General features: G+C 39.9%; 1 protein-coding gene across 1 annotated transcript in view; it reads right to left on the bottom strand.

The window, feature by feature from the left end:
* Positions 1 to 26,392, bottom strand: part of Kcnb2 (potassium voltage-gated channel subfamily B member 2) — a 411,594-nt gene that overhangs the window by 370,682 nt on the left and 14,520 nt on the right. The window contains exon 2 of the mRNA XM_021165716.2: positions 13,962 to 14,629. Within this exon, the coding sequence (XP_021021375.1) occupies positions 13,962 to 14,540 (579 nt within the window). The 5' untranslated portion in view covers positions 14,541 to 14,629. The remainder of the gene's footprint in view (positions 1 to 13,961; positions 14,630 to 26,392) is intronic.

Here is a 26,392-nt window from a genome sequence, read left to right as displayed (position 1 = left end):
CCCCCCCCCCTACCCCTCTCTCTCTCTCTCTCTCTCTCTCTCTCTCTCTCTCTCTCTCTCTCCCCTCTTTCCTAAGTCATTCATTTAAGGATGAATGACTTAAATGGAGTAAATACCTTTTCTAATACATATTTGAACAACAGTAAAATATAAAACTTTCATAGAGCACTGAGGTAAGAAAATGCCTACAGTCATGTGGGCTCCAAGACTCCCTGGATACCACAGTCAGTTACAGATATGGGCACTGTCTTGATTGAAGTTTCCTGATTTCTTGGAATTCCCCACTGTTTATCTGGGTAAAATTTGCCCTTTAAAGTTTTTTATAGTTATATATCTGTCTCCTCTAATTAGCTTATTATGGTCCTCTTTAGATGCTCCCTCAAAGGTATCTGGGTTTTCTGAGCTGCATAGTTTTATTTATTCTAAAAGTTTCTTTGAACTATGGGCAACTGAGTAAATCTGTGAGTGAGATGTGGTAGCCCTGGACTGTCTCTCTTCTTCTTTCTCACTTGCAGCTCTGAACTAACCACAGGATACATTAGAGAGACAATATCCTTATGAAGAACAGTCTGTGCCTTTTAGAAATACAAGTCCTTCAAAGCAGGCTGCTTTCCAGACTTTCCGTACCCTGAGAAGCTTTGCTGGGTATCAGAGGACCAGCTGCCTTGACTTCGACTGCCCCTTGCTGTCTATGCCATGCACTGTGTACAGGAGTGTGTGTCTTGTTGCAGTCACAGAGAGTTATAACTAGTACATGATGAATCTATTTCACAAACATCCCTTGGGCCCAAAGTCCTCCAAAGACAGGCTGAATGTAACGAGATGATGTGTCCATTCTTTAAGAGTATTAAAGGATCCATGCTTAGTGTCAGAACAAGCCCTCTTGGCACACATACTGAGTAAGAGGCTACCCTTTGCCTGTGACAAGAATCTGTGGTGCAGATAGCAAAATGAGCAGACAAATACGCAAAGCTGCCTGTCTGAAGCATCTGCCTCCTGCCTCCACAGGAGCTCCTCTGCATAGAGAAACCTCCACTGCTATTCTGAAGGGAGAATTACAAAAACACAAAATTCACATCTGTGGCTCTTAAGTTAAAATATTAAAGCCATTTAAAGCTGATACAATATCCAACTTTTTAACACTGTTAAAACCAATACCCAGCAATAGCCAGGTCTGATTATTAGGATGTGCTATTCAACATGACTGTGTTGTTTAATCAACATCGGACTATTTCTGAGCATAGTTTTCAATACCATTTGGTGGCAGGAAATGAGACCTTTTTATACTGAGTCAGAAAAGTGCAAGTTGTCAGTTGTAAGAGATGGATTGGTCCCTCAGAGACCACAACTGGGTATCTGTGAAGAGAAGCAGGATATGGACAGAATTACGAGACTATGAGACTGGAGAACTTGGAGAAAACAGTAATGTCAGATATAAATCGCAGAAGTTTTGTATATAAGCTGAGGAAAAAAGAACAGAAGGGAAGAGAGGGCCTTCTAGGTCAAAGACTAATGGGTGGTCACAGAGGCATTGATGTCCCTTGTGTGTGCAAGTGTGGCTGCAATGAAGCCTCAGACACCCCTGAACAAGTTAGAAAACGGTTGTTTCACATGGATAGATACAGTCATGTGAGATTACTGCCTGCAGAGGGGTAGAGAATTCCATTTCAACAGAGCCCTGAATGTTAGAGCCCTGTATAGGAATTACGGTAAGGCAGGAAGCTGATAGGGATAGGGACTTAGACTTTGGCCAGTGAGAAGTCACTGAGAATTGTGGGTCAGGAATGATCCATCATGTACATGTCTAAACAGTAATTGTGTTGGTCAAGTAGAGGGTAGGTTGGAATTGGTGAAGGGAGCAACAATGTGGGAGAGTGGGTTAGTGAGTCCTCACTAACTGAGGTGAGCAAAGCCTGGACTACAGAAGTGTATCTAGTGGCCCCATGGTGTAGACAATGTATCAGGCGAGTAATGATAAAGACCTCAAATAGGAAGAAAGTGCACATTCCGTGGGGGCATAGGAAATAGGTGCAGATATTATCTATACTCTAAGTGATTTTTTTTTTTTTTCGAGACAGGGTTTCTCTGTATAGCCCTGGCTGTCCTGGAACTCACTTTGTAGACCAGGCTGGCCTCGAACTCAGAAATCCGCCTGCCTCTGCCTCCTGAGTGCTGGGATTAAAGGCGTGCGCCACCACGCCCGGCTCTCTAAGTGATTTCAAGATGCAGGGCATTTAGGGTGGGACTCAGATTGGTTGCATTTCTAAAGGACATTTAACAAGATGCTTTTAAATCAGGAATCAATATCTTCTGGGACTCAGAGGGAGTGGCAGGGATATAGGCCAACAGTGAAAAACATGGTCGTTATACCTGAGCAGAAAGAAGCTCCAATCTGCAAACAGAATCAGTAATGTTTGCTCATAGTACTGGCACAAAGTAAAATGGTCCAATGTGCCCCAGTCATAACTCTACCTGGAGAATCAAGTTTTATTGGAAACCGCTGAACCTGGTTGTTTTCCATGGCTTCCAGTTGCTCTCCCGGTACACTTACACAGTGGAGACTTCTGGTCCCAGAAATCTGAAAACATTGACTCCTTGGCCCTTTTCAGAAAATGGCTTTCCACTGCTGATTCGGAAGTGAACAGGAATCATGACCTGGCTCTGTGTAAGGTCTTCGATGTGGGAATTAGATTATTTTTCCCCAGGGTATATGGTAAATGGAATTGTGAGAAAGGAACAAGTCTCAGAATATGAAATATGAGCCTCTGTGCTGATGGGTGTCACGAAGCCATATACCTCAGAGATGATGTTTCTAACAGAACCTAATACAGCTTCAGGTTCTATATCAGGTGTGAGCTGACTGCACCCTCCCCCAAGTTAGATTTCTACTCTAAACAGAAGGCTCTAGGGAAAGAGCCGAAGCCACAGGGAGGAGAAGCTGAGGCACTTTCCTTGCACTAAGTGAGTTTGTGAATGAACCTGTTTCTCGAAAAGAAACAAGGAAAGAACTATCTAGATTCTCATTTCAATGAAACCCTGAGGGAAACCCCTACCTCCTGTTAGACTATGCCTTACAGACCCAGGACAAGGGGCCCAGATCTGGGAGCTCATCTACTTTCCTTAATTTATACTATGTCATGAAATTTGATGAAATATCTTCACATAAAACTATCAAAGAAGAAACAAGCATAAACACAAAATCCAACAAGAGCCAAAGAAATGAGATGGAAAAGCAGTTTAATAGCACACATATTAAGTTAAACAGTCTTGGAGGAGGAAGGCTCTAGAGTTCAGTGTTGAAGAGCTGTATATAGACAAGGATAAGGGACAGATTTCCTTTTATTTGGAAGATATTCTTAAAGAAGAGTAGAGATGGGGTGAGTCTACTCACGCAGAGAGAAAACACAAGTCTGAGGAAATAATTCAGGTCTGTTTGTACTTAAGGATATATTGCAATAAAACACTAAGGTATATTCCAAATCCTCGGCGGTGGCAATAAGGTGCATTGGCCAACATCTTCTATGCTGGAAGAGGCCCAGAGGCCCCGCTGACAGGCAGGTCAGAATGGCTCATAAACAGTCCAGACCTGTTACCCCATCTGCAAACTCATTCATTTTAAAGTACCAAAAAAAAAAAAAAAAAAAAAAAAAAAACAATCCCAAAACAACAAAACAAAACAAAGCAAAACAAAACAAAAAAAAACAAAAAGCAAGACCCAAAGCATTTTTTTCTTTGGGAACATTGATGTACCTGCTACATTGTTAACATATGCCCATCCAAACAGTTCTCCAAGTATTTACTAATCCATATGAGTTTTGGGAAGGAGAAGATGTGTGTGATGACTAGTTATAAACATTCTGTGGGGTTTGAAATATTTGAAATGGCTCCTGGGCTAGCGATTGGAAAAGAAGGACCAGTGCTAAAAGAGCAGAGTTTGTCCTCACGTGTAATGTCACTCATAATGCATTTCATTACTTTACTTATGTAATGCAATAATTTTCACACCTGCAGAATTAACGTAAGAAGCACAACAAAATGAATTGGCTTTTGACAGGGCAAATGTGAAATGGCAAATGTGTGGTTTCCTGCTCTCTAGCCTGCTCTGTCTTATCTTGTTGCTTCGCTTATGCAGTTCACCCCATGTGTGGTACCATTGAAAAGCAACATGACTTACTGATGTCCGTCTGCTTGTAAACCAAAACATGTGATGACATGTAATGGATTCTTCACCTCAAGGGTAGCATGCAGAGTCTCTGCTAGCTTCACAAAGCAAAACCTCCCACTGTATGAATGAAGCAAGTCCACCAGCCCAAACCTGGTCAAAGTGCTGTGCTGCAGCATAGAACGGGGCACTGATTTATTTCTTAATCCAATCAAGTTCTGGTTGGAACCACACACTCGTCTGACACTAAAGCTCAAGTCAGACAACCCCAGACAACTCTGTAAAGGGAGAGAAGAATGAACTTGGAAATGTAAGCTAAATTTCAATATTAAAAAGAAGTTCCTAACTGAAAATTCAGTTGAGGATGTAGGTTGGATGTCACCAGCTAAGACAACTGTGTTTCAATATCCACAGCTGTACTCCAGGTTTTATATTGATTTAGTTATAGCAGTGGTCAGAAGTCCTTCCTCTTGTATGCAAATATCTTGAGGTAGGATGCAGGAAAGGATGCTGTGCTAAGATCACTTGGTTGTCCTTGGTATGCAGTGCTGTGGTATAGGCTTGAGTGACATCTATTTAGAGTGTCATTCAACACTTGTGGTTGCATCAATAGTGACTCAATGGAACACAAGTTAAATGGTGATGCTCAGGGTGAGAATGACCTCTAACACCCTGAAACAAGATCCCGGGAGACTAAAAACACTTCATCCATCTATTCTTGGACATTGGAGCACTCCTTGATTTTCGTGCTCGATCAGATTATCATAGGAGGTCAAGTTCTGAATGGCCAAATGTTTCATTTGGATGACAAAGTCAAATCCACGCTAAATCAATGAATAGATGTCCCAGTTCACTTCATTTCCCTGCAGGGAAGTTCTTTATAACATGACATATTTAAATGGAGAAGTGGCAGTGTATATGCACCTGGAGATAGATGTATCTACTTCAATGATGTGGCCATGGGGATGTCCAAATGACCTTCTTTGCTTGGGGTTAATAAAAACTAAAAGAGAAACTATAAGAGGAAGAGGGCAAGGAACATCCACTTTGTTTATATATTTTATAAGAAGTCAACTTAGATATAGAAACATACATGGTCAAATATGAACAGTACATTGGTGCCAATTATGGGATGATTAGGATGCCAGATCTTAGTGCCTACTGGATAATTGTCAGTGAGTTGAAAGTAAACATCTTCCTCTTCCTCATTTCCATAATCCATCTCTGTATGTTACTGTAGTTCTCTGTCCGCTGATGTCCAGCTGCTGCCATCATTCTAGAATGTTATATCTGAAGTTGGGGTAGCACAGCATTCACAGAAGATCCCCAGCCTCATGTCCTTAAATTCTGACTTTGAGATAAAAAGCCACCTTCAGCTATATCTCAGGAGACATAGGGAACAAGAAAGAAGGGGGAAGTGGTATATGTTGCTGATAGAGGAAGTGTAGCTCATTTCCAGTACCCACATGCTGTATGAACATGCATGGTGTTGAGACCTACAGGCATCTCTGCATTTCAGGCTGCTGGTAAGCAAGGATAATTTCAAGGCTGACCACATGTGAAGAAGCCCCTGTCATACCTGGGACTACCTAGAGTGCATGTGTATCTAACGTCATGCTGATTTCTTTATTTTGAAGCACTATCTTACCATGGAGCCCAGGTAATCTTTCCTCAATTTCTCAAGTTCTGGGATTGCAAAAATGTTCCTATGGCTCTAGGCTATTCTCAATGATAAATATACCATAAGATATTTATAAATCTCTACTATTCCATATAATTGTCCTTATCATATATAATATTAAACATTATTTAATCTATAGAAGGAGGAGAAGACCCCAAATCAGGTTAAACTGTGAGACCAGTTGCTTTGCTTGCTCACAGGTACACTCAAGCTCAATTTCCATTACATATAGTTCAGATTAATGGCTCAGCACATGAAAACTGTTGACTTTCAAGGGACTCTGCACTTACTCTCCAATGAAATGAAATCACTAATGCTAAATCAATGCTGGAAACAACAATCTACCTTATAAATTATACTTTGTCAGCTGTTTCACTTCTATAGAGCTGTGAGTTCATTGGGACAGACTTTTCATTCAAGTAATAATTCAGAATTGACTTCATTAATTATTTTTGAAAGCATGTTTTATTAGAAAAAGTCAGTTCAAGCCTGTATATAGATGGTGTCTCCATTATAAATGATTCTTCTTTTGGGTCCTTAAGAAATATTTACTAAAGCCAGAGGGTAAGTTTTTCCTACCATGAGTATGAATTTTGTATATGAATGTTAAAATCTATTTTAAAGTTCCATAGTTACTATGGTAATTAAACATTTTTTCAATTCTTTCCTTTTTTTTTTTTTTTTTTTGCTTTGGATTTTTTTTGTTGTTGCTGTTTTTTATTTGAGTCATTAGTGCCTGTTTTTCTAGTGAGCTGTCTTTTGTGAAACAATTTAAAAGTGCAGATGAATCAAACATGAATAAGACATTGAAAAGCTTTCCCTTTGATGACTAAGTTTGTGTACTATTTATTGTAACATTCAATAAGACATTCAATACTTTATATTTAAAATTCAAAACTTTATAATGGTCATATTAAGGGATCCTCTGGGAAGAGATTCATTTTGTGTCATGTACTTAATATTCCTGCCAAACTTAGAAGTGGATCATTAAAAGGGACAAACCAAAGACATTCAAAATCACATTTTCCCATGTTCAGGTCTAGGTCAATTAACTTCTATATTTATACTGTATTATAAGTCAGTATAACTGTCTCTTTTCTAAGCCAAACCAGGTATGTTGGTCTATCTGTTTTGAATAAACAAAAACAACAAATAAAACCACAAAGATCTGTGTCCTGTTAACATGCTGTAGAAAATGATAAAATGAAAATATGAATAAAAGTGGATAAGACAGTTTTTAGCCCTCTCCTCAATGAATCAAAGCAGTGCCATTCAACTGTAATAGAGGCTCTTGGGCATTATTCCACTAGAAAACAAATTCTTAAACACAAACAAGATGGGTAAACTCTCTACTGGAATGTCCCTCTAAGCTCCTGGTGTTTGCAGGGATTAGATTTCTTCTTCTCATTTTTGTGGGGGTTCAAGCTTCAGCAAGAGCAGTTCATCAAAAACATTGCTCAGAACCTTCTAGAATCTTCCAAAGTGGAGAGTGTTAAATATTGTGACTGCTCTTCATCATACTTAGACTGACTTAAAATAGAAGCTCATTCACTTCGTAAAGTCTCCTGCCTGAAGGAACACAAACCTGCTCTGATTCCAGGGGTTCAACGCCATGGCATTTAAAGACTGCCAGTGCTTTCTAGCTTTTGATAACAATAAGCACGGTTGAAAGAGCTTATTAGATTTTTAGATTAACTTAGAGAATAATCAGTTATTGGGGTTTAAAAGTCAAGTTTGAAAGAAGCCTCAATCCCTTCTCTTAATTAATGGAAATTAATGTGGATTTTGTTTTTTATTTGTTTGGTTTGGTTTGGTCTTTTAAACAGATGAAAAAGCTATTTGAAAATTAAGATTGGCTCTCTTCAAAGCAACCAACTAACTAAACAAAGAAACAAACAAACAAAAGTTGAGGAAGTGAAAAGTGGGTACTTCTTGGATTTTTCTTCTTTCAATAGCAGTCATGGATGCAGAATAGCTCAGAGGCAGAGTGCTCCCTCGTGAGCATGAAGACCTGAATTAAATCCCAGCTCTAGGGCATGGGGGGCATGTTAAGATGGTCACACAAGTTACAGAGTGAGCAGAGATGCCTTTGCATCCCCAACATGCAAAGGGGGTTACTAACAGACAGACTTAAACAAGAGCAAGCAGGATCTACCTTCACACTTCAATCAAGTTAGGCTAAGTCAGAGCTCCTAGGCTCCTCGTATCCTTCTGCCTGTCCCATCCTGACCAAAGGATGCCAAGAAAGCATCTTTCCCAGGAAGCCTTTCTAGAGAATCAGAGAAGTTGAATCTAAGAAACAGACTATAAGAGCTAAGAAATGGAACCTTTGAGACATTTGGATCAAAATTATGTTATATTTTCTCTTACCTGCTTTCTTTTGAATACATATTTTAACTGAGATTTTGACTCATCTATCTGCAAAGATGAGGCTCTATTTTGTTTTTTCAATAAAAAAAAATCACCCTCCAAGTTTCCCCTCCACATCCTGGCCACATTGTGTATATCTTCATTTGCTGTTGGCACCATTGAACTTTTGTTTGTTTCTTTGTTTGTTTGTTTAGTTAGTTGGTTGCTTTGAAGAGAGCCAATCTTACACTGTGGTAGCAAAGAACACAGACTGGCTTTATTTCAACACTATGAATGAAGACAGGAAAGGAGAGATGTGGATTCAGAAAGAAAGGGAGAAAGGAAACTGAGGCACATCAAAGCAAGCCACTAGTGTGGTACTTAGCCAGCTGTCAATCCTAGGTAAGAATTACAGACCAGCACGTGTCACACACGTGCATGGGTGTAGGCAGATTTCTCCGTGTGTAGGCTCATACTGAATTACAGACCAGCATACATCATAAACATGCATGAATACAGGCAGATTTCTGTGTGGGCTCACATTACATCAGTCATCTGCACATGAGTCCATTCATTGTGCAAACAGTTATTGTCACTTAGCTTTGATCACAAGGGAAGCATCACACAGTTAAATGGAGAGTATCATAGGCAGAGCTTGGCTCTGTATAGACACCCACAAGTCAACCTCTGACAGTTCTTGAACTGAACAGAAATCACCTATGGCTCTCTTCTCGTACCCTTTTCATTCAAAGCATTAGAATAATTGATCAGCATACTCTAAGAAGAAAGAGAATGCTATATATTCTTTCTCCTTGATAAGCTCATAGGGGGTTTGTTGCTTTTGATGTATTTTCCTTTATTATTTCCATAACTTTAAAGGACCACACAACAATACAGTGGTATAAGGGATGGTATGTTTTAAAGGAATTATTGCATACAGAGTAAGAATGGTAGAGAGCTCTGGACATTGACCCTGGGTATCCATGGAGTAGGAGGTCCAGGATTGCTTTAGGTACTGAGCTGGGCCCTGCTATCCATGATGGCCATGCACAGTATGGAGAGAAGAGGTCAAAGACAGGGGTTCAGTGTCATCTCCTTTTCCAGGAGTCCTGCAACTTCAGCAGAAACAATAACCCTTGCAAGGGGGTGAAGGGGGGAGACTAAAGGGAAAGCCTGAGGAGACCTAGACAAAATGACCATTTGCAGTAGTCTGAGCTCCATTCTATCTGAAAAGTGTTACTCCATCTAACTTTTTTGTTATTTGTTTTTTTCCTTTTCCTTGGGAACTTTTATCTTTTCTCTTTAGGTGGCTATTAATAAAAACATGTTGAAAAGCATCTTCCCAGTTCATCCCTCCCACTTTCCTTAAGCTATACAACCATTTGCTAAGGATGAAAGAAAGAAGAAATGAGTGGATACGAGGGAGGAAGAATAAGAGAGGAAGAGGAGGAAGGTGAGTGTGAAGGAGGAGGATAAAGAGTCCATCATGAAAATGAGGCTGCTGTTGAAGGACAGAGGAAGAGGAGGAAGAAGGAGAAGGAAGACTAATAGGGGACTAGGAGGGTGGGAGGGGTAGGGGTCGGACCTGAAGGGTGAGGAGGGAAAGGGGAAGAAAGACAATCTCAAGAGTAGTGGGGAAAGTGTATGAGGTGGGTAGTTACACAAATGATAGGACTCAACAGGATTTGGACAAGATCTAGGACCTAACCCTGACTCCAGGCCATGCCTGACAAGCTGCTGGGTGGCTGTCCCTGTCTGGTTACACTGAATAGAAAAAAAGCATTTCTGCATCTTGCTCTTATCGGGTCAGGGCTGCCTCAAGCTCAGTTTCCCTATGTTGCCTCAGCCTGAGATGGGCCCACTGCCAACCACTGGTCTGCAGCCATGTCCAGCTATGCTCAGGCTGAGGCTATGGGTAGGCTGGACACTGAGCTGATTTCCTTAGTTCATGCTGTCTTCAGACATTCAGAGTGTGGCCTTGTGTGGTATCCAGTGAGTCCCATTTACTTCAGAATGTAGGCACCTTTGTGTCTCTGTTCTCCACCTCAAGCCTGGGGGCACTACAGGAGACAACATTTTCTCTCAAATCGCCAAAACATCTCTTAGATTTAAGTCCCTGTCAGGGATATTTATAGGAAATAGCTATTGTAGCTCCCTTGGAAAAGGCCAAATAAAGAGAGAAAAATGCTCTGAATCTGGAAACAGACTAAATTGTTTCAGCCTGGAAGAGTTACATGCTCAAACCTAATTCCAAGCTACTGCCCAGTAAACTGGCATTGGGTTAATCTTGGCCTTTGGCCTTCCACAGCCATATGAAAGGATACCAGAGCCAGTTATCTCCTGTCACATGTATTCAGACAGGTGTCTCAGTCATTTTACAGGCCCATGAGGCAAGAACCCAACATTTGCAAGCAGTATATAATTTTAACTCCATACAGTTTCTCAACATGAAGGTGATTATAGGTACCAAGATAAAGTTACAGGGTTAAAAGAAGATAAAATCCACCTTACAAACGTAAACTTAGGCTGCAATACCAGACCATAGGTCATACCATACCACCAAGAACTGACAAAAGCATTTCCCTTCGGCTGTGGTGTTAAAATCAGACACCCATGTCTGACCAGTGCTTAGCACTGAACCATGCCTGGAGCCCAGAGAGACTATTTCTACCATATCTTCCATATTTTATGAAAATTGTAATGATGGTTCACTGTATCTATGCATACATACACAAGCTAATTTGTCAAACAGAGACAATTGAAGCAGACATTGTTCTTATGCCCTCTCTGTCTTTGTTGTTCTAATACATCTGAGAGTTAAGTGGTAAAGTAGCTCATTAGGTGACAATGGAGAGCCTGTTACCTAAGATTCAAACTGTTACTGCCAGGATCTTACCCACATATAAAGTATAGCCAGTCAGGAGTGAGAATGTGCATTGTAGCAGGTGCACACACCATGGCTGAGTAATTGCTACTCAATTATTGAATATTAGTCGATATCAGCAAGAAGATGTCTTAACTTATGATGAATTATCTAACCAGAAGTTTTCCTGCTCACAAGGAGTATGGTTGGAATGGCAAATAATCTCAGTCTCAGAACATAGCATAGGCTTCCCTGAAACTAGATATACTGCCTAGGCTGATTTATCCACCAGCAATTTTCCTGTCTCTTCATCCTAAGAACTAGGATGATAGCCATGCAACACCATGCCTAACTATACTTTATTACAAAATAAATTACAGATAAATTAGAAAATATAGAAAAATCAAAAGAGGAAAAAACCTGGGACTTTTATTGGTGTGAAATTCCAGAGATGAAAGGATAAGCTTTGAATCTGGGGAAGATGGGAGCATCTTCACCAGTTTCTGCTGTAAAGGCACAGTGCACGTGGAGCATGAGCGCAGCCAAGCAACAATGATTAGAAAGGACGTAAGGATGGATCCACCAGACCCACAGATCTCTGCCTCCTAAGAACACCGAGTGATTCCTCAGGTTTTCACACAACAGAATTTCATGCACATGAGGAATCCTGATATATTCAGAACCTAAAAACATCATGAGGACTGGAGTGTCACTTCACTCCAGGTGTTAAACAACTACGTGTTCTTAATCCATGAAACATTATTCTCACACTCTCATCCCTCCGAATCCCTCTACAAATATATCAAATTTTATTGCTCATGAAGAATGTGGAAGAAGACGTCAGTTTACATTGAACATCATGCAGAGCTTGTTAAAAGCTTCAAAGCTCAGATGAAAGAGAAACACTTTTCATTAAAGTACTATAGAACCAGACATAAAAATTTCCATAACAGTTCCACTGAAATAGAGAGAAGATGTGGACACTGGAATAAATGTCAATGCTTTATGACAGTCCTTACAGTTTCAAAGTCACTCCCTATTAATAATGTGGACACAAAGTTGCTATTCATAACAATCTAAAAATGTGAAAGACTTGTAGTTTTTATTTATTGTTATAAGCACATATCTCTATAAAGCAAGCTTAAATAGTCCTAGTGTATACTACAATAAACCATTATTAGTATCATTTACTTAGAGATAAAGGACTAGTTACTACTTCTAAACCTTAGAAATCAAATATATTCCCTTGTCTGAAAAATTGCTATGACGCTATCCTAGCATTAGCAAAAAATCTTAAAGAAGGAAAAATTATATATTTGAAATATGTTCTATGCTAGCTCTCTACCTCAAAATATACATCAATAATATTACGATCAAATAAATCATATTAAATTCAAGTCTTTTTTATTTACTTGATTAATTTTTCACAATTGGTTAAACTCTTCCTGGAACTTTTGGTATAATGATAACTAGTTCCTCTGTTGCTGAAAGCCTTTTGTAGAAAGTTATTTTTTAACTTTCACAATGTTCACTTAAATATAAGGTCTATTTTACTCACATTCAAAATCCATTCCATATTTTCAACAGGAGCTCAAATATGTAACTGAACACTTATCTCCAGGGAAAGTAACAGCAATCCCAACTGAGCCCCATGAATGACACACTGCTTCCTAAACACAGGACAATCAAGAGCAAACCAAGGACTCCCATCAGCCCCCCCAAAAAAAAGATAAAAGAAAAGAAAAGAAGAAACTACTGAGGTTGTCTATTTGCTGCACAGACATTTCCTCAATGTGTATGAAGGAAACACAGTTTTTCATATTTAAAGTGCCATCCTGCCCAGAAAGTAAAATGCTGTTGGAGTCAACTGGAAACCAATGCAGATAAACCAACCACCATCACACCATATTCATCAACTGTATCAGCTGCCTTCATTATTTATGCTGCACCTGATCCTGTAGAATCTTCACTACTGGTCAAAAAGCTCCTATGCTGTATTATACTTCCGTAGCCACTAGTGTTTACAAAGGGAAGAAATTTGGAAATAAAGATGTCATCAGAAAACCTCCTATGATGACATTTCATATCTACCTTCTCCATGTCATCATTCAGGAATGAACCATAAATGCAACTGTGCTTGCTCCTGCAGTCAAGGACAATTGATGTTTCATGTATTGCTCATACTGCAAGATATAATTGAATATGTGGCACGGAAATCTGTCTTTTGTTCACCCTTGAAGCTCTAGATAAAATTAGACAAACAGAATCATGCATTATAATCAAACATAAAAGTCAGTGACAGAAAACTAACTCAGATTTGGCTATATATGCAAGCACAATGAAAAAACCTGAATTTGCCTTCATTTTAAGAAACACCTCATAAACTCTGAGACATGGTAATATTCTGTGTGTGTGTGTGTGTGTGTGTGTCCGCGCATGCCCATGCCTTATACTGCTCCTGATTCCCTGCTCTAGCATATGCCCCCTCCATTTTCTGGACTATGTGCTCTTCTCTTTCTCTGCACTTCCACTGAATCAGGCCAGGAGTCACTTTTGCTACTTTTGCAGCACCTTTTTGACCAAAGATGATGATCATGTCCATGTCTACAAGACTCCCGGTTACAGCTTCTTCCACCATCACACCTTGTGGTACATCATGAAAATCAGAGCTCTCCTCTGTGATCCAGGTCTGTCCATACAGACAATATTTCCCACAGACTAACACCATTTTACGGCATCGCACAGGAAGAATGACTTCATCTGACAACCTATGAAGCTGAGAAGGACTTTCACATTACCTGTGAGGCCATGGTTTGTTCTGTTTTACCAAAGCAGTGAAGAAAATGACACTCACTGAGCCACACCCTTTCTAGCTACCCAGATGACTCAGCACCATGTGTTCATACCTTTGCAGCCACGGACGAGTTAGGTTTCTCCAGCAAGTCCCAAAGTTTCTTCCGTTTCTCAGGGCAGCACGTGTTATCAAACTCCTCACCCTCACGCTCACGCATGGTCTCCGCCTCCCTCCTCAGTTCTTCGTTCATCTGCTCTTTCTTCTGATGGTATCTGGCTTGGCAGCAGGACTCTAGGTAGATCTCATCGATGCCCCAATAATCAAGCTCTTGGCCAAAAGAGAGCGCACACATTTCCTCCATCATGTGGAGCTTCCCTGTCCGGTAGAAGTTTAGAATAGATGTAAAGGCTCCAGGATGTCGGTCGAAGAAATACTCATTCTCGTTAAGGTTGTAGTCATCGCACACCTCCAGGAGACTCTCGTGAGTGTTACAGTCGCGGAGCTTCCCCAGGCGTGTCCTGGGAAGCCTGTCCAGAGTTCTCCACAGGACTTCATGGTTAAGGCCCCCTACGTTGATCTTAACTCTCCGAGAGCATGTTTTGCTTCGGATAATGTCCACAGGTTCTGGAGGAAGAGAAAGTGTTGACCTGGATGTCTTTCTGTTCAAGCCAGGTGGTGCCTTTTCTGCCATTTTGAACTGGACAGAGCCACAGAGCTAGAGTCCTTAGAAAGGAAGTCACCTGAAGCAGGATTCCTCTGGAATAGGCATTGCCACATCAGCTGGAAAAAAGGCAAGAAAGTTTGGTTATTCACATTGCTCCCACAGGACTGCCTGTCACAACCAGGTAAGTTATTAATGGTCATTTATTTTGTAATTGCATACCTATGTTGTGAGTAAAAAGGCATTGAAATCGACATAATGAAGTTCATAGAGGAAGCTGTGTGTGAATTTGTATACATCTGTAAATTGAAAAGACCGATTATGTCACCTTAGTCCTCTTTCTGGAATTGCTGAAAAACTGCAGGTGCTGATGAAGGCCTCAAAGAGAAAGCCCTGGCCGAGTTATACTGCCTGTGCCTCCAACCTATCCAGTCAGGTCCTGTTCGGGTGGATGATCTTCCTCAGGGCCATACCTACCCCAGTTATCCAACCCAGACTCTGAGAGCACCTGAGCCTTGCATCTTCATGCAACTGCAGGGGCTGACCGACCATTTATATCTCCCAGAACCTGCTTACACATCTTCTGCAATTACGGAGACCCCAGAACCAAGGCACACAGCCAAATCCCTAGCTTTCCTTATATGTGTCACACCAATTGCCATTAAAATTGGCCCAACTTCTCATGTTGACCATCTGAAAACCACTCACCACATATAAAAATCCTCATTTAAATAATTGAGTGTATTCTTTGTTTTCCATAAGGCATCAAAGAGTCAGGAAAATTTATAAGTGAAGTTTTGGGGCTCATTCAGCCATGGGTACATGCTGTACACGTATATAGTATGTTAGTGTATGTTAGTAGTTTGCCTTCTCTTACTTTATATCTTTTTCATTGGGCACTATGTGTTTAGAACTGACATCTAGGGTTCTTCCCTTGTCGGTCTCTATTATCATCTGAAGCAACAGGAATTTTTGTGGTTCATATTTTCTGAGTGTTTTTGGCAGGAAACCACAGAGTTTCGAGCAGCCCACAGAATCCTTTTTAATGTTAAATGTCATGTTTCACAGTCAGTGGCTGGGACGGAAGTGATGGCCTTTTAGATCCCAAAAGTCCTTACGACTAGAACTTTCTTGTAATATGCATGGCAGTGCCTGCAAACCCTAGGATTCTCTACCTGTAAGTTAAATTTATTTCTCCATCTGCAGGTCAAGCGTCCTGTCAAATGAGTATACATTTGCCTTCTGAAGAAACAGCAGATAGATATAAGAATAGTAGTAGATAGAAGAAGCATTTTAGACATGAACAGCGAGAATATTTGAATTGGGAGTTTTTCAGATAGTTATAGGACTGTTTTAAGTACACACACACACAGCGCACACATAACACACACACATATACACACACACCTCCTTCATATCTGATTTTTTAAAAATGTCCATTTCACGAAGTGAAAAGGGACTATAATTATTGCTAGAGTTGTTTGGGTTTGAACTCCTCCTTTATAGAAAACAGAATAATATCTAATCCATAAGGGGTGGGTGGCATCACAGAAAGAGAATTAGACACTCTGTGTAAAGACCTCACTCCAAGAAATACATCTAAATAAAATAAAAACATTCACAGATCTTCCCGAGATTTCATTTTCCACCAGTAATGGAAAATGAATGATAAAAAAGCACATTCATATTTAAATAAATTCACATTTAAATAAATGCTAGGATATCTTTTGGCCTTCTAAGACCTAGGCTTATGGGTCTCATCCTTTTTTCTCTAATTGAACCTTCAAATTGAACCTTCAAATAATGTATGCACTGTGTTGACATTGTTATTTGTGTTCACATTTGGCATCTTACTGACACTGATATATATATATGGCAATTCCAATGGTGAACCTAGATGCTCCTCTACTGTCTGGATGCACCCTGCTAATACCACAACCCCCTCAGAGTCTGAGTACTTCACATGAACAACAGGCAGGGAGGCCAGGCTGCTTACAACTTGGATACTGTTTTACTTTGCTTCTCTGTTGCTGTGATAAAACATGAACCAAAAGCAACTTAGAGAAGAGGGGCTTATTTGGCTTATACTCCCACATCACAGACCATCACTGAGGGAATCCAGGCCAAGGACTTGAGCAGAAACCTGGAAGTAGGAACCGAAGCAAAGATCATGGAAGCATGCTGCTTACTAACTGAATGCATGAGTATACATTGCTCCTGTTCAGTTAGCTTCCTTTTATAACGTAGGACCACTTGCCGAGGGTGGCACTCTCTACCGTGGGGTAGGCCCTCCTCCAGCAATCAGTGATGAAGAAAATCCCCTGCAGGCTTGCCCATAGGCTAATCTGATGAAGACTATTGCTCAGCTGAGGTGCTCTCCTTCTGGGTATGTCCAATTCACCATGAACAGCCATCACAAATGCAAGCAAGCATAAAATGCATCTACATTTTTGGGATATCATGCCTTCTGCCTAAGATAAACAGTGCTTTAATTAATTACCCTATGTATGAGGTCTATGATAAAGAGAGAGAACTTCAACCTGAATCGGAGAGAAACATTTCCTACTTGTGGTCAAGGGTAGAGCGAGACCTGTCATCTTGTAACATGGTTACCAAGACTTGTAACATGGTTACCAAGATGCTGCAGCAACATCCCCAGTTTGATATCATTTGTCTTAAGTAGTTTCACTCCCATGACATACAGAATCTTCCTTTTCAAAGGGTATTTCGGTGAAAAGCAAAGAGAGGTCAGAAGGTTTAGATTTCAAAATGTCTTCTTCACTGATCAAGAATGTTCTATTATAAGAAATCCAGTGTTGATTACAGATCCCACAAAAAAAAAAAAAAAAAAGACAGACTGAAATCCAATGCCTTCCGTTCAAAGTGAAGAGAGCCGAGAGCAATGAGGGTGAGAGCCCTGTTGATTTGATTTCCTTAGGACTTAACATTGAATGATTTCATCATTCACCTTTGGCAGAATGTTCTGCTTATTTCCTAATAAACAAAGACATCAGTTCTTTAGTAGCTACAGAATAGTGAGCAGTGTTCAGAGAGTCAAAAAAGCTTTCAAGATAAGCCAATAATTCTGGTGAAGTGTCAGCCTTGACAACCAAACCTTGAAAATTCACTGACCCGTTGTGTCTATAAGCCTATGAATCTCCCCTCTTGCCTTTCCTCTTTGAATTTCCCCTCCCCATGTCTCCTCCACCCTACAAGTTATAGTCCTGCTTCTATTCCATCGCTCTCTTCCTAATATGTATGTCCACAATGTCATTCCATTCCAATAATCTGAGAAATAACTACAAAACCAGAGAATATTATTTTTTAAATTTATGCTACCTCCCAAAGTTGATTTTATAGCTTCTTTTAATATAACTGCGCCCCCCATGAAGATACCATGTCTTATTTGGAAAGAAGCAAAAATATACAAACCAAGCTGATATCATTTTCCAGGTGTTGGAGACTGAGCCTAGTCCTTGGTACTTACTGAGGTAAATACATGCCTTACTATTGAGTTACCACAGCCCCACCCTGATAATATTTCCTACTCTCTCTCCCTGACTAGCCAGCTGTCACGGTGGTTTCCAATCTACTCTCAGACTCCTGAATATAATCTCAAGCAGCCCTTTCTGCATCAGCCTCCAACACATGCTACTGTGACTGCCCCAAGTTGCTTTCCATGGAAGGGTGTCCAAGGGCCATAATACCCTCTTCTGCTTGGGCAGAGCTTTCTGCATTTGACCTGTCCGACTGCACTGTGGTTTCCTTGTCCACAGACAATGGCATTTCCTCATCTATGATTCTCTCACGTTCTATAACACTCACTTGCTCTTTTGCTGTGGCCCTTTCCATCCTCCCTTCAGTCTCCATGTTTACTTTAAACAGGAATAAACTCAGACTATCTCCAAATCAGTGAAGACTTTTTCTCCCACTTCAGCTTCCTAATAGAAGGAGGTTTGTATATTTCACGTTAAGAGCCTTTCAGCTTTTATCATGGCTTAGAGAAGACTACATTCTGAATATCATAAAAGATTCCTTCACTTTATTTAATATTTGGTTAATTTTCTATCCTGTAACATTGTATTTTTAACCTATGTTCTTTTCTGCTGTGTTAATTTTACTTCTAATAATGAATCTGTCAATTTCCTCGGGGTTAGGGATCATGTCTTGTCACTCCAGAGTTCATAAAATTTACATTTTTAATTTTTGTAATGAAAGAGGGCATACTACTGTGTTTTCTCACATATAATCTTATATGTGAAATTGTGTCGATCATAATAATTTTGCCCCATAAAAATTAATCAATCACATAATTCAACTTGTATATAAATCAAATATCAAATGTAATAATTCAATTCTTAAACTATAGGTGTTAAGTAACTGTAGAATTTAGGTATATAATATGTCACTATATTATGTAAATGTATGTACATTATTTATGTAATGTATTAATGTATTATGTAAATGACCAGTTACAAATGAGGGCATACACTAATGTCAGGTATGAAACTGCAGTGGGTATTTTCTTTTGGGAGTTGGTATTTTGTCCTGACTGAACTGACTGAATGTAAAGCCTGCAGCAGAGCAGTCGGCCAGCACAACCATACTCCGAGTCTCCTCACCAGTCTAAGAAGAGAGAGACTCTTTAAACAGTAAACAACAACAAACCCCAAAGCTTGCACAGCTGCACCCTGCTCCGAGCAGCAGTGTGGAATTATGCTGCCACCCGTCCAGGGCCAAAGCTGACAAAACACAACTTTCTGATCATGGCATCGTAATTACAGCTTCAGGCTCCAGGTTTGAGGAGGAGGTTTTCTTTTTTTCTTTTTTTCCCCCTGCAGACTCGAAAATACTAGCATTATGTCATACACTTGACACTTGCTTGGTGTAACCATGCAGGGTAAGTCACGTGTGTGGTTCTTCGAACACAAAGCAAGTGTCTCTAAAGGGTTCAGTGGTGCTTCCTTTCAGTTGTATGTGGCTGTTACACGATGATGCCCAGGTATGTGCAAACAAGTAGCTTTGAGACCTTTAAGTCTTGAAGATCCATATCTAGCTATGCAGTTGCTTCTTAAAATTTAATGTATGTATCAAAGAGCAGATTTTTGTAGTGTTTATTTTTTCCTATCTCAGAAAGCCACAAAGATTATCTCTGGTTGATATCTAGAGATAAAGACACAGTAACTGCTAGATGACAGTGAAATCATTAAAAAACAAAACAAAAACAAAAACAAAAAAACCCAACTCCCTGCTAAAATCTTTTAAAACAAAAAAAGTGAAAGAAACTTAAAATAACTAACAATTTAAAAATCCATGAAACTTCTTATGTCAAGACATTCTATGCAGAGCTCCTGGAACCTTTCAAGAATTCTAAGAAAATTGAGCAAACCAGTAATACTACTGAATTCCAAACTGCCTGGACCCTCTCTGCAAGTCGGGCTCCAGCAAGGACTGAGATGCTGCTGTGGTCTGAGCTCAGGGTTCCAACTCTCTTCTGCAAACAAAGGCCACTCATGTCGTATGACCCTTGGTTTTAGCACAACTATTTACTCTTCAGTTTAAAAAAAAAACCTAGAACTTTTATCCTTGGTACAAAAATGCTTTTTTTAGATGCACTCAAATAGATCCCAAAAGCTTTGCCTTCTGTGGTCACAGGATGCGCTGGGCCACAGGCAGAAGGGAAAGACAGGCATTAAAGAAGATGAAATATGAGCGTTTTTCAATAACACAGACGTCCCCAAATCTCTAAATAAGCTATTTTATTTAGACACCATTTTCTTCACTAGAATACAAAAGTATTTAAAGAATTAGACCACTTATGTGTGTGTTTGCTATATTTAGAGCATAAAGGCTCTAGACTTACTTTCAGACCAATGGTCTTTTTAGTGCTTCTTTAAAAAATATTTCTTTTATTTTTTGAGAGTATAAAGTAATTACATCATTCCCCCTTTCCTTTCTTAGCCCTGAACCTTCCCATTTTCACTTCTTTGTTCTCTTTCAAATCACTGCCATCTTGTTTTTTTTTTCATAATTGTTTATATATGCCATAAAGAGCAACCTTCAAAGAGGTACATGGCCATTCAAGTAGAGTTTAGTAGTATGATGGAGCGCATGCCTTTATGCTGGAACCTGATTATGTTATTTCAAATGTATCTTTTTATAAAAGTCTTCCCAGAGTCATGATGGAGTAAAGGGGGGAAAAAAAAAAACAAGGATGAGAGAGGGTGAGAAAAACAGAAAATAACTAACAGAGATGCTCAGAGCCCTGGAAGGTATGGCAAGCAATGAGCCTCACAAATCTTTTGAAAGCAAAATCACAAGCTACAGTTACTACCTGGGGTTCTGTCTGGATGGTACAGTCTGCTCCTTGGATGATTGGGTTACATTCCATACTCCATTTGGATGTTTGGCATAAAGCAAAGTTACCCTCCATGAAACCAAATTTTAAAATATTTATGAAATTTGGATAGAATTTGAACATGATGTTAGACTCCTTCTAATAGTTTCAAATCACATAATGATGAATTTAAAACTTTCAGGAATATGATTTTGCACAAATAAAATTTCTCAGTTGGGCCCTGTTATTAGTAAACATACAATATGTTCCTTTCCATACTTTCCAGAGTCCAGCACATAACATGGACTTTTAACTCTTTTAAGGCCCAAGTAACTATCTTTTTCTGATTTTTTAAGAGTGTGCGTGTGTGTGTGTGTGTGTGTGTGTGTGTGTGTTTCTGTGGGTGTATGATTTCTGTGGGTGTATGTATGTGTCTGTGTGGACCACTGGAGCCAGAGTGTGTCAGATTCCCTGGGGCTATAATTACAGCATGTTGTGAGTCATCTACATGGAGTGCTGGGGACTGAACTCAGGTCTTTTAGAAGAGCAGTGAGTTCTCTTCAGCAAGAAGCCTTCTCGCTATCCCTTCAAACACAAACATTACAACATGCTTCAATACACTTTAATACATGCCTGTGTTTGGACATTACAACATGCTTTAGTACATGCCTGTGTTTGGAGACTAGAATGAAGAGTATGGCAGAAGAGAACTTGGAAATGCTCCCTTTATTTAAAGTTTTACCTCTGAGCTCTAGTAAGGTCATATGACTAAGGTGACATGATTTGGCCCCTATGGCGTTGAACTAGAACCCAGACCTGTACTTGCTGAGACAAGTCTCTGCCGATCACAGGCTTCCATGCTTTGCTGTTGAAACCATTAGTGAGAGTTTTGAAGAGCTACTCTCATGTCAAAATATTGAAGCAAGAAACTCCAACCTGCATTTTATTTATTGTTCTTTTAAAAGAAGGGCAATGGCTGTAGCCAGAGAGGGGAATACCTCACAGAATCTATTTCCTCTGCTTCTCAGTCCAGTCCCTATGATGACCACCTTCTTCTGTTCGGAACCTCTCCAAATGACTCTGCCTACTTCAGACGTAGCCCTCAGCAGCTTGGGGTCCTTTCTTGTCAAAGGTGCTTCTCAGGGTTCCAAGCTCTCAGAATAAAGGCACAAAGTCCACAACACCCAACTCAACTTGGCTCTCTGTTTCTCCCACACATCTTTCAACCTGTTGACCTCTCTCAAAGCCCTGGAATCTTCTTTCATTTATGTTTTCATGCTGTGTTAGTCAGGGTTTGTATTCCTGTACAAACATCATGACCTAAAAGCAAGTTGAGAAGGAAGGGGTTTATTCAGCTTACACTTCCACATTGCTATTCATCACCAAAGGAAGTCAGTACTAGAACTCACACAGCACAGGAACTTGGAGGCAGGAGCTGAAGCAGGGAGGGGTGCTGCTTATTAAATTGCCTCCCCTGGCTTGCTCAGCTTGCTTTCTTATAGAACGCAGGACTACCATCCCAGGAATGGGACCACCCACAATGGGCTGAGTCCTCACCAATTAATCACTAATTGAGAAAATGCCTTACATTTTCTCGATGATCTCAACGGAGGCTCTTTTCTCTGTGATAACTTCAGTTTATGTCAAGTTGACACACAAAACCAGCCGGCATTCATGCTATTCTTTCCCCACCATAAAAACATCTATACAGCACTTCCCCCCTCTTCTTTCCTCGATGTATCAACTTACCTCTGACATTCTAGGTCCCTCTGGCCGCCTTAACTGTATACAACAGTTCTCCCATTTTAAGCCTTCTTAGAGCCAGGTATCTTTAGTCTATATCAACAGTGGTTATCACATTAAGTTTTGTATTTAGTTATCTTAAAAGTCATTTTCTGAGTAGTGCTCCATTGTGTAAATATACCACATTTTCTGTATCCATTCCTCTGTTGAGGAGTACTGCTCAGCTATTTAAAACAACAAATTTATGATATTCTTAGGTAAATGGATGGATCTGGAGGATATCATCCTGAGTGAGGTAACCCAATCACAAAAGAACATACATGATATGAACTCATTGATAAGTGGATATTAGCCCAGAAACTTAGAATACCCAAAATACAATTTTCAAAATACATGAACCTCAAGAAGAAGGAAGACCAAAGTGTGGATACTTCGTTCCTTCTTAAAATGGGGAACAAAATACCCATGGAAGAAGTTACAGAGACAAAGTTCAGAGCTGAGACTGAAGGAAGGACCATCCAGAGACTGACCCACCTGGCAATCCATCCCATAAACAACCACCAAACCCAGACACTATTGCATATGCCAGCAAGATTTTGCTGACAGGACCCTGATAAATCTGTCTCCTGTGAGGCTCTTGTCAGTGCCTGGCAAATACAGAAGTGGATTCTCACAGTCATCTATTGGATGGAACACAGGGTTCCCTATGAAGGAGCTAGAGAAAGTACCCAAGGAGCTGAACAGGTCTGCAACCCTATAGGAGCAACAACAATATGAACTAACCAGTACCCCCAGAGCTTGTGTCTCTAGCTTCATATGTAGCAGAGGATGGCCTAGTTGGTCATCAATGGGAGGAGAGGCCCTTGGTCTTGCAAAGATTATATGCCCCTGTATAGGGGAATGCCAAGGCCAAGAAGTGGGGGTGGGTAGGTTGTGAGCAGGGGGAGGAGGGAGGGTATAGGGGATTTTCGGAGAGGAAACTAGGGAAGGGGAGAGCATATGAAATGTAAATGAAGAAAACATCTAATTAAAAAAAATAATTTAGTGACCTACGAGGGTTCACATTCACAATAAAAAAAGTCATTTTCTTTCATTTCAGATACCTTATAGTATCTGTCATTTCTCCAATCCAGTATGACTTCCTGCATACATTTTTCTTTTGCAATTCTCTTTCTGGCAAACCCTTACAAGATATCAAAGCAACAGCCCCTGGCTCAGTGAGGTATTAGTTTGCTTTATCTATTCTGATGCTTTTCTTGTATCCTTCTGAATATCATTTAGAGTCCTTTCTTCTTCAACTGTGGGCAAATATTTATGAGGAACCACTCTGCTTAAGACTACTGGTTACATCATGGAACTTAAATCCAGTGATGGTAGACAGGCATGATACAATGATACAACAGCAGCAAACAACAACAACAACAACAACAACAACAACAACAGAGCTAACAATGGACTAATATTGTGCCTCCACACTCTCTTAAGAAAACAGTAAAGTCATAGTCAGAAGTCAGGCAGATTGCCTCCCTTCCTCCCTATTTCTCCTCCTGTCTCTCTATCTCTCCCTCCCTCCCTCCCTCCCTCCCTCCCTCCCTCCCACCTTCCTCTCCTTCCTTCCTTCCTTCCTTCCTTCCTTCCTTCCTCCTTGACTTCCTCCTTCCCTTCTGTCCTTCCCTTTCTCCCTCTTCCATCTCCCTCTCTCTTTTCTTTCTTCCCCTTCTCTTCTTCCCTCTCCACCTGATCCTCCTCTGGTTTGCCTTGAGCCCTCTTTTTTTGTCTTTCTGATTGAAAGTTGATATGTCCCTGACTCTACTATGGAAGAAAAATCATATTAATGGACAGCATTTAAACATCAGAATGCTTGGTGGTATTATTATTATCTTCTTCTTCTTCTTTCTTCTTCTTCTTCTTCTTCTTCTTCTTCTTCTTCTTCTTCTTCTTCTTCTTCTTCTTCTTCTTCTCCTTCCTCCTCCTCCTCCCCCTTCTCCCCCTTCTCCTCCTTCTCCTCCTTTTCCTCTTCCTCCTCCTTCTTTTTCATCATCAGTTAGTAAAGGGATGAGGTCCTTGAAGTATAGACACTACTTTGTCTCTGTCCCTTGTGAATAGTATTTTCAGTCCATTCTCATCATCAGGACAGATCATTAAGCATTATTTTTAAGCACTGTCTGTATATGGTAGTGTTTACATATTCCTTTCCGTATCCCTGCCTGCTGTCTTAACTGCCAGGTGTCTCTGTTGTAAAAAAGATAGGGTTTGTCAATAATGACAAACAGTTAATTGAAAGGATAGAAGGCAGATGGACAGGATGACCTCCTCACACTTATGAACCTTGGAGTGTTAATTCCTGCCAGCAATAACAATTTAGTATGACATAAGAAAATATAGAAACAATTGAGAATTAGAAAATGAACCTGATAAGTCCCATCAACGGTTTCTAGACTTTTCCTTCCATAGTCTAGACTTTCTAGACGTGAAAATTAGGGACCACAGATGAACTGATTGAAGCCCTGAGTTCATCTGATCTGTACCAGATGATACAGTCTTGAAATAAATAATTTCAAAAGCAAGAACAGTAGAAGAGGGAATTGTCTACACCTAGGGAAATTGCTCAAAAAATTGAGAGGAGGCACGTGGTTACTCGGGGATGTTCTTTCTGCTTGCAACGCGTATGTGCTATGATGCATTTCCCCATTATTTCTCCTCAAGGAAAGTCTGGTATACTAGATTTGGTGATGACAAAACCTTAAAGCATGCCTGTGTCTTCTCAGAAAACCTCATGCACTGAGGCTCACAACATGAGAGCATGAGAGTGTAAAATAGATATGGCAATGAGATTCAGAGACTTAATTTGGATTTGATTTCAGCTTAAGATTTCAATGTCCATAAGGAAAATTTACATTTCCTAGAAGGTGGGATGTTCTTGGAGCTGTATCTGAAACAGAGCCCAAGTTATGATTTCATTTGATGTGTGAACTTTGCTAATAATTATCAGTATTGTCATCTCCCAAATACTCTGTGCTCATCCTGTGCAGCCCCGGGCTCATTCCACTTAATTCTGACGGCGAGGTGTCTTCTCTATTTTTAGCCTGGGTTGGGATGAGTATTAGTATTGTTTGCTAACAGATTGACTTTCAGAAAGACAAACTTCCTATACGAAATGACACAAATGGAAAATGTTGGTTGCAGATTTCTCCCATGCCCAGCATTATCTGAATCCAGTGTTCATTTTCCAAACTTATAGGATGTTGAGGAATTTCTCTGAAACGTAGAAATCCAGATAGTATCTGTGTGTGTGTGTGTGTGCGTGTGCGTGTGTGTGTGTATGTGACTCTATGTGTGTCTCTGTGTGTGTATGTGTACCTGTGTTTATGCATCTCTGTGTGTGTCTATGTATCTTGTGTATTTACATTTCTCTGTGTGTGTCTATGTATTTATATATCTCTGTATGTGTTTTTGTGTGTGTGTCTGTGTGTTCTGTGTTACTCTTTACACATAGATACACACACATAATATATATATATAATATATATATTATGTGTGTGTATTATTTTCCTCAAAAGTAAAATGAAAAAGATAGTCTTACTCTAATGAATCTGGGGAATTGAAATATTTCCAAAGAGGGTTCTGGAAAGATTTTAAGTTGGGACTGCCCTGCCACAGTGGAAAAGTTTCTACTGAAAGTAAAAACACACCATATTTTAATAAAATATATTAAATAATAGAATTAAATGTATTGGTTTATTAAATAATTAAATATATTAACAATATATTATTGAAATACATTTTACTTAATAAATACATG

Source organism: Mus caroli, chromosome 1 (assembly GCF_900094665.2).
Source record: "Mus caroli chromosome 1, CAROLI_EIJ_v1.1, whole genome shotgun sequence".
Classification (NCBI taxonomy): domain Eukaryota; kingdom Metazoa; phylum Chordata; class Mammalia; order Rodentia; family Muridae; genus Mus; species Mus caroli.
Note: the sequence above shows the minus strand (reverse complement) of the source record. Positions and strands in the feature narration are given on the sequence as shown.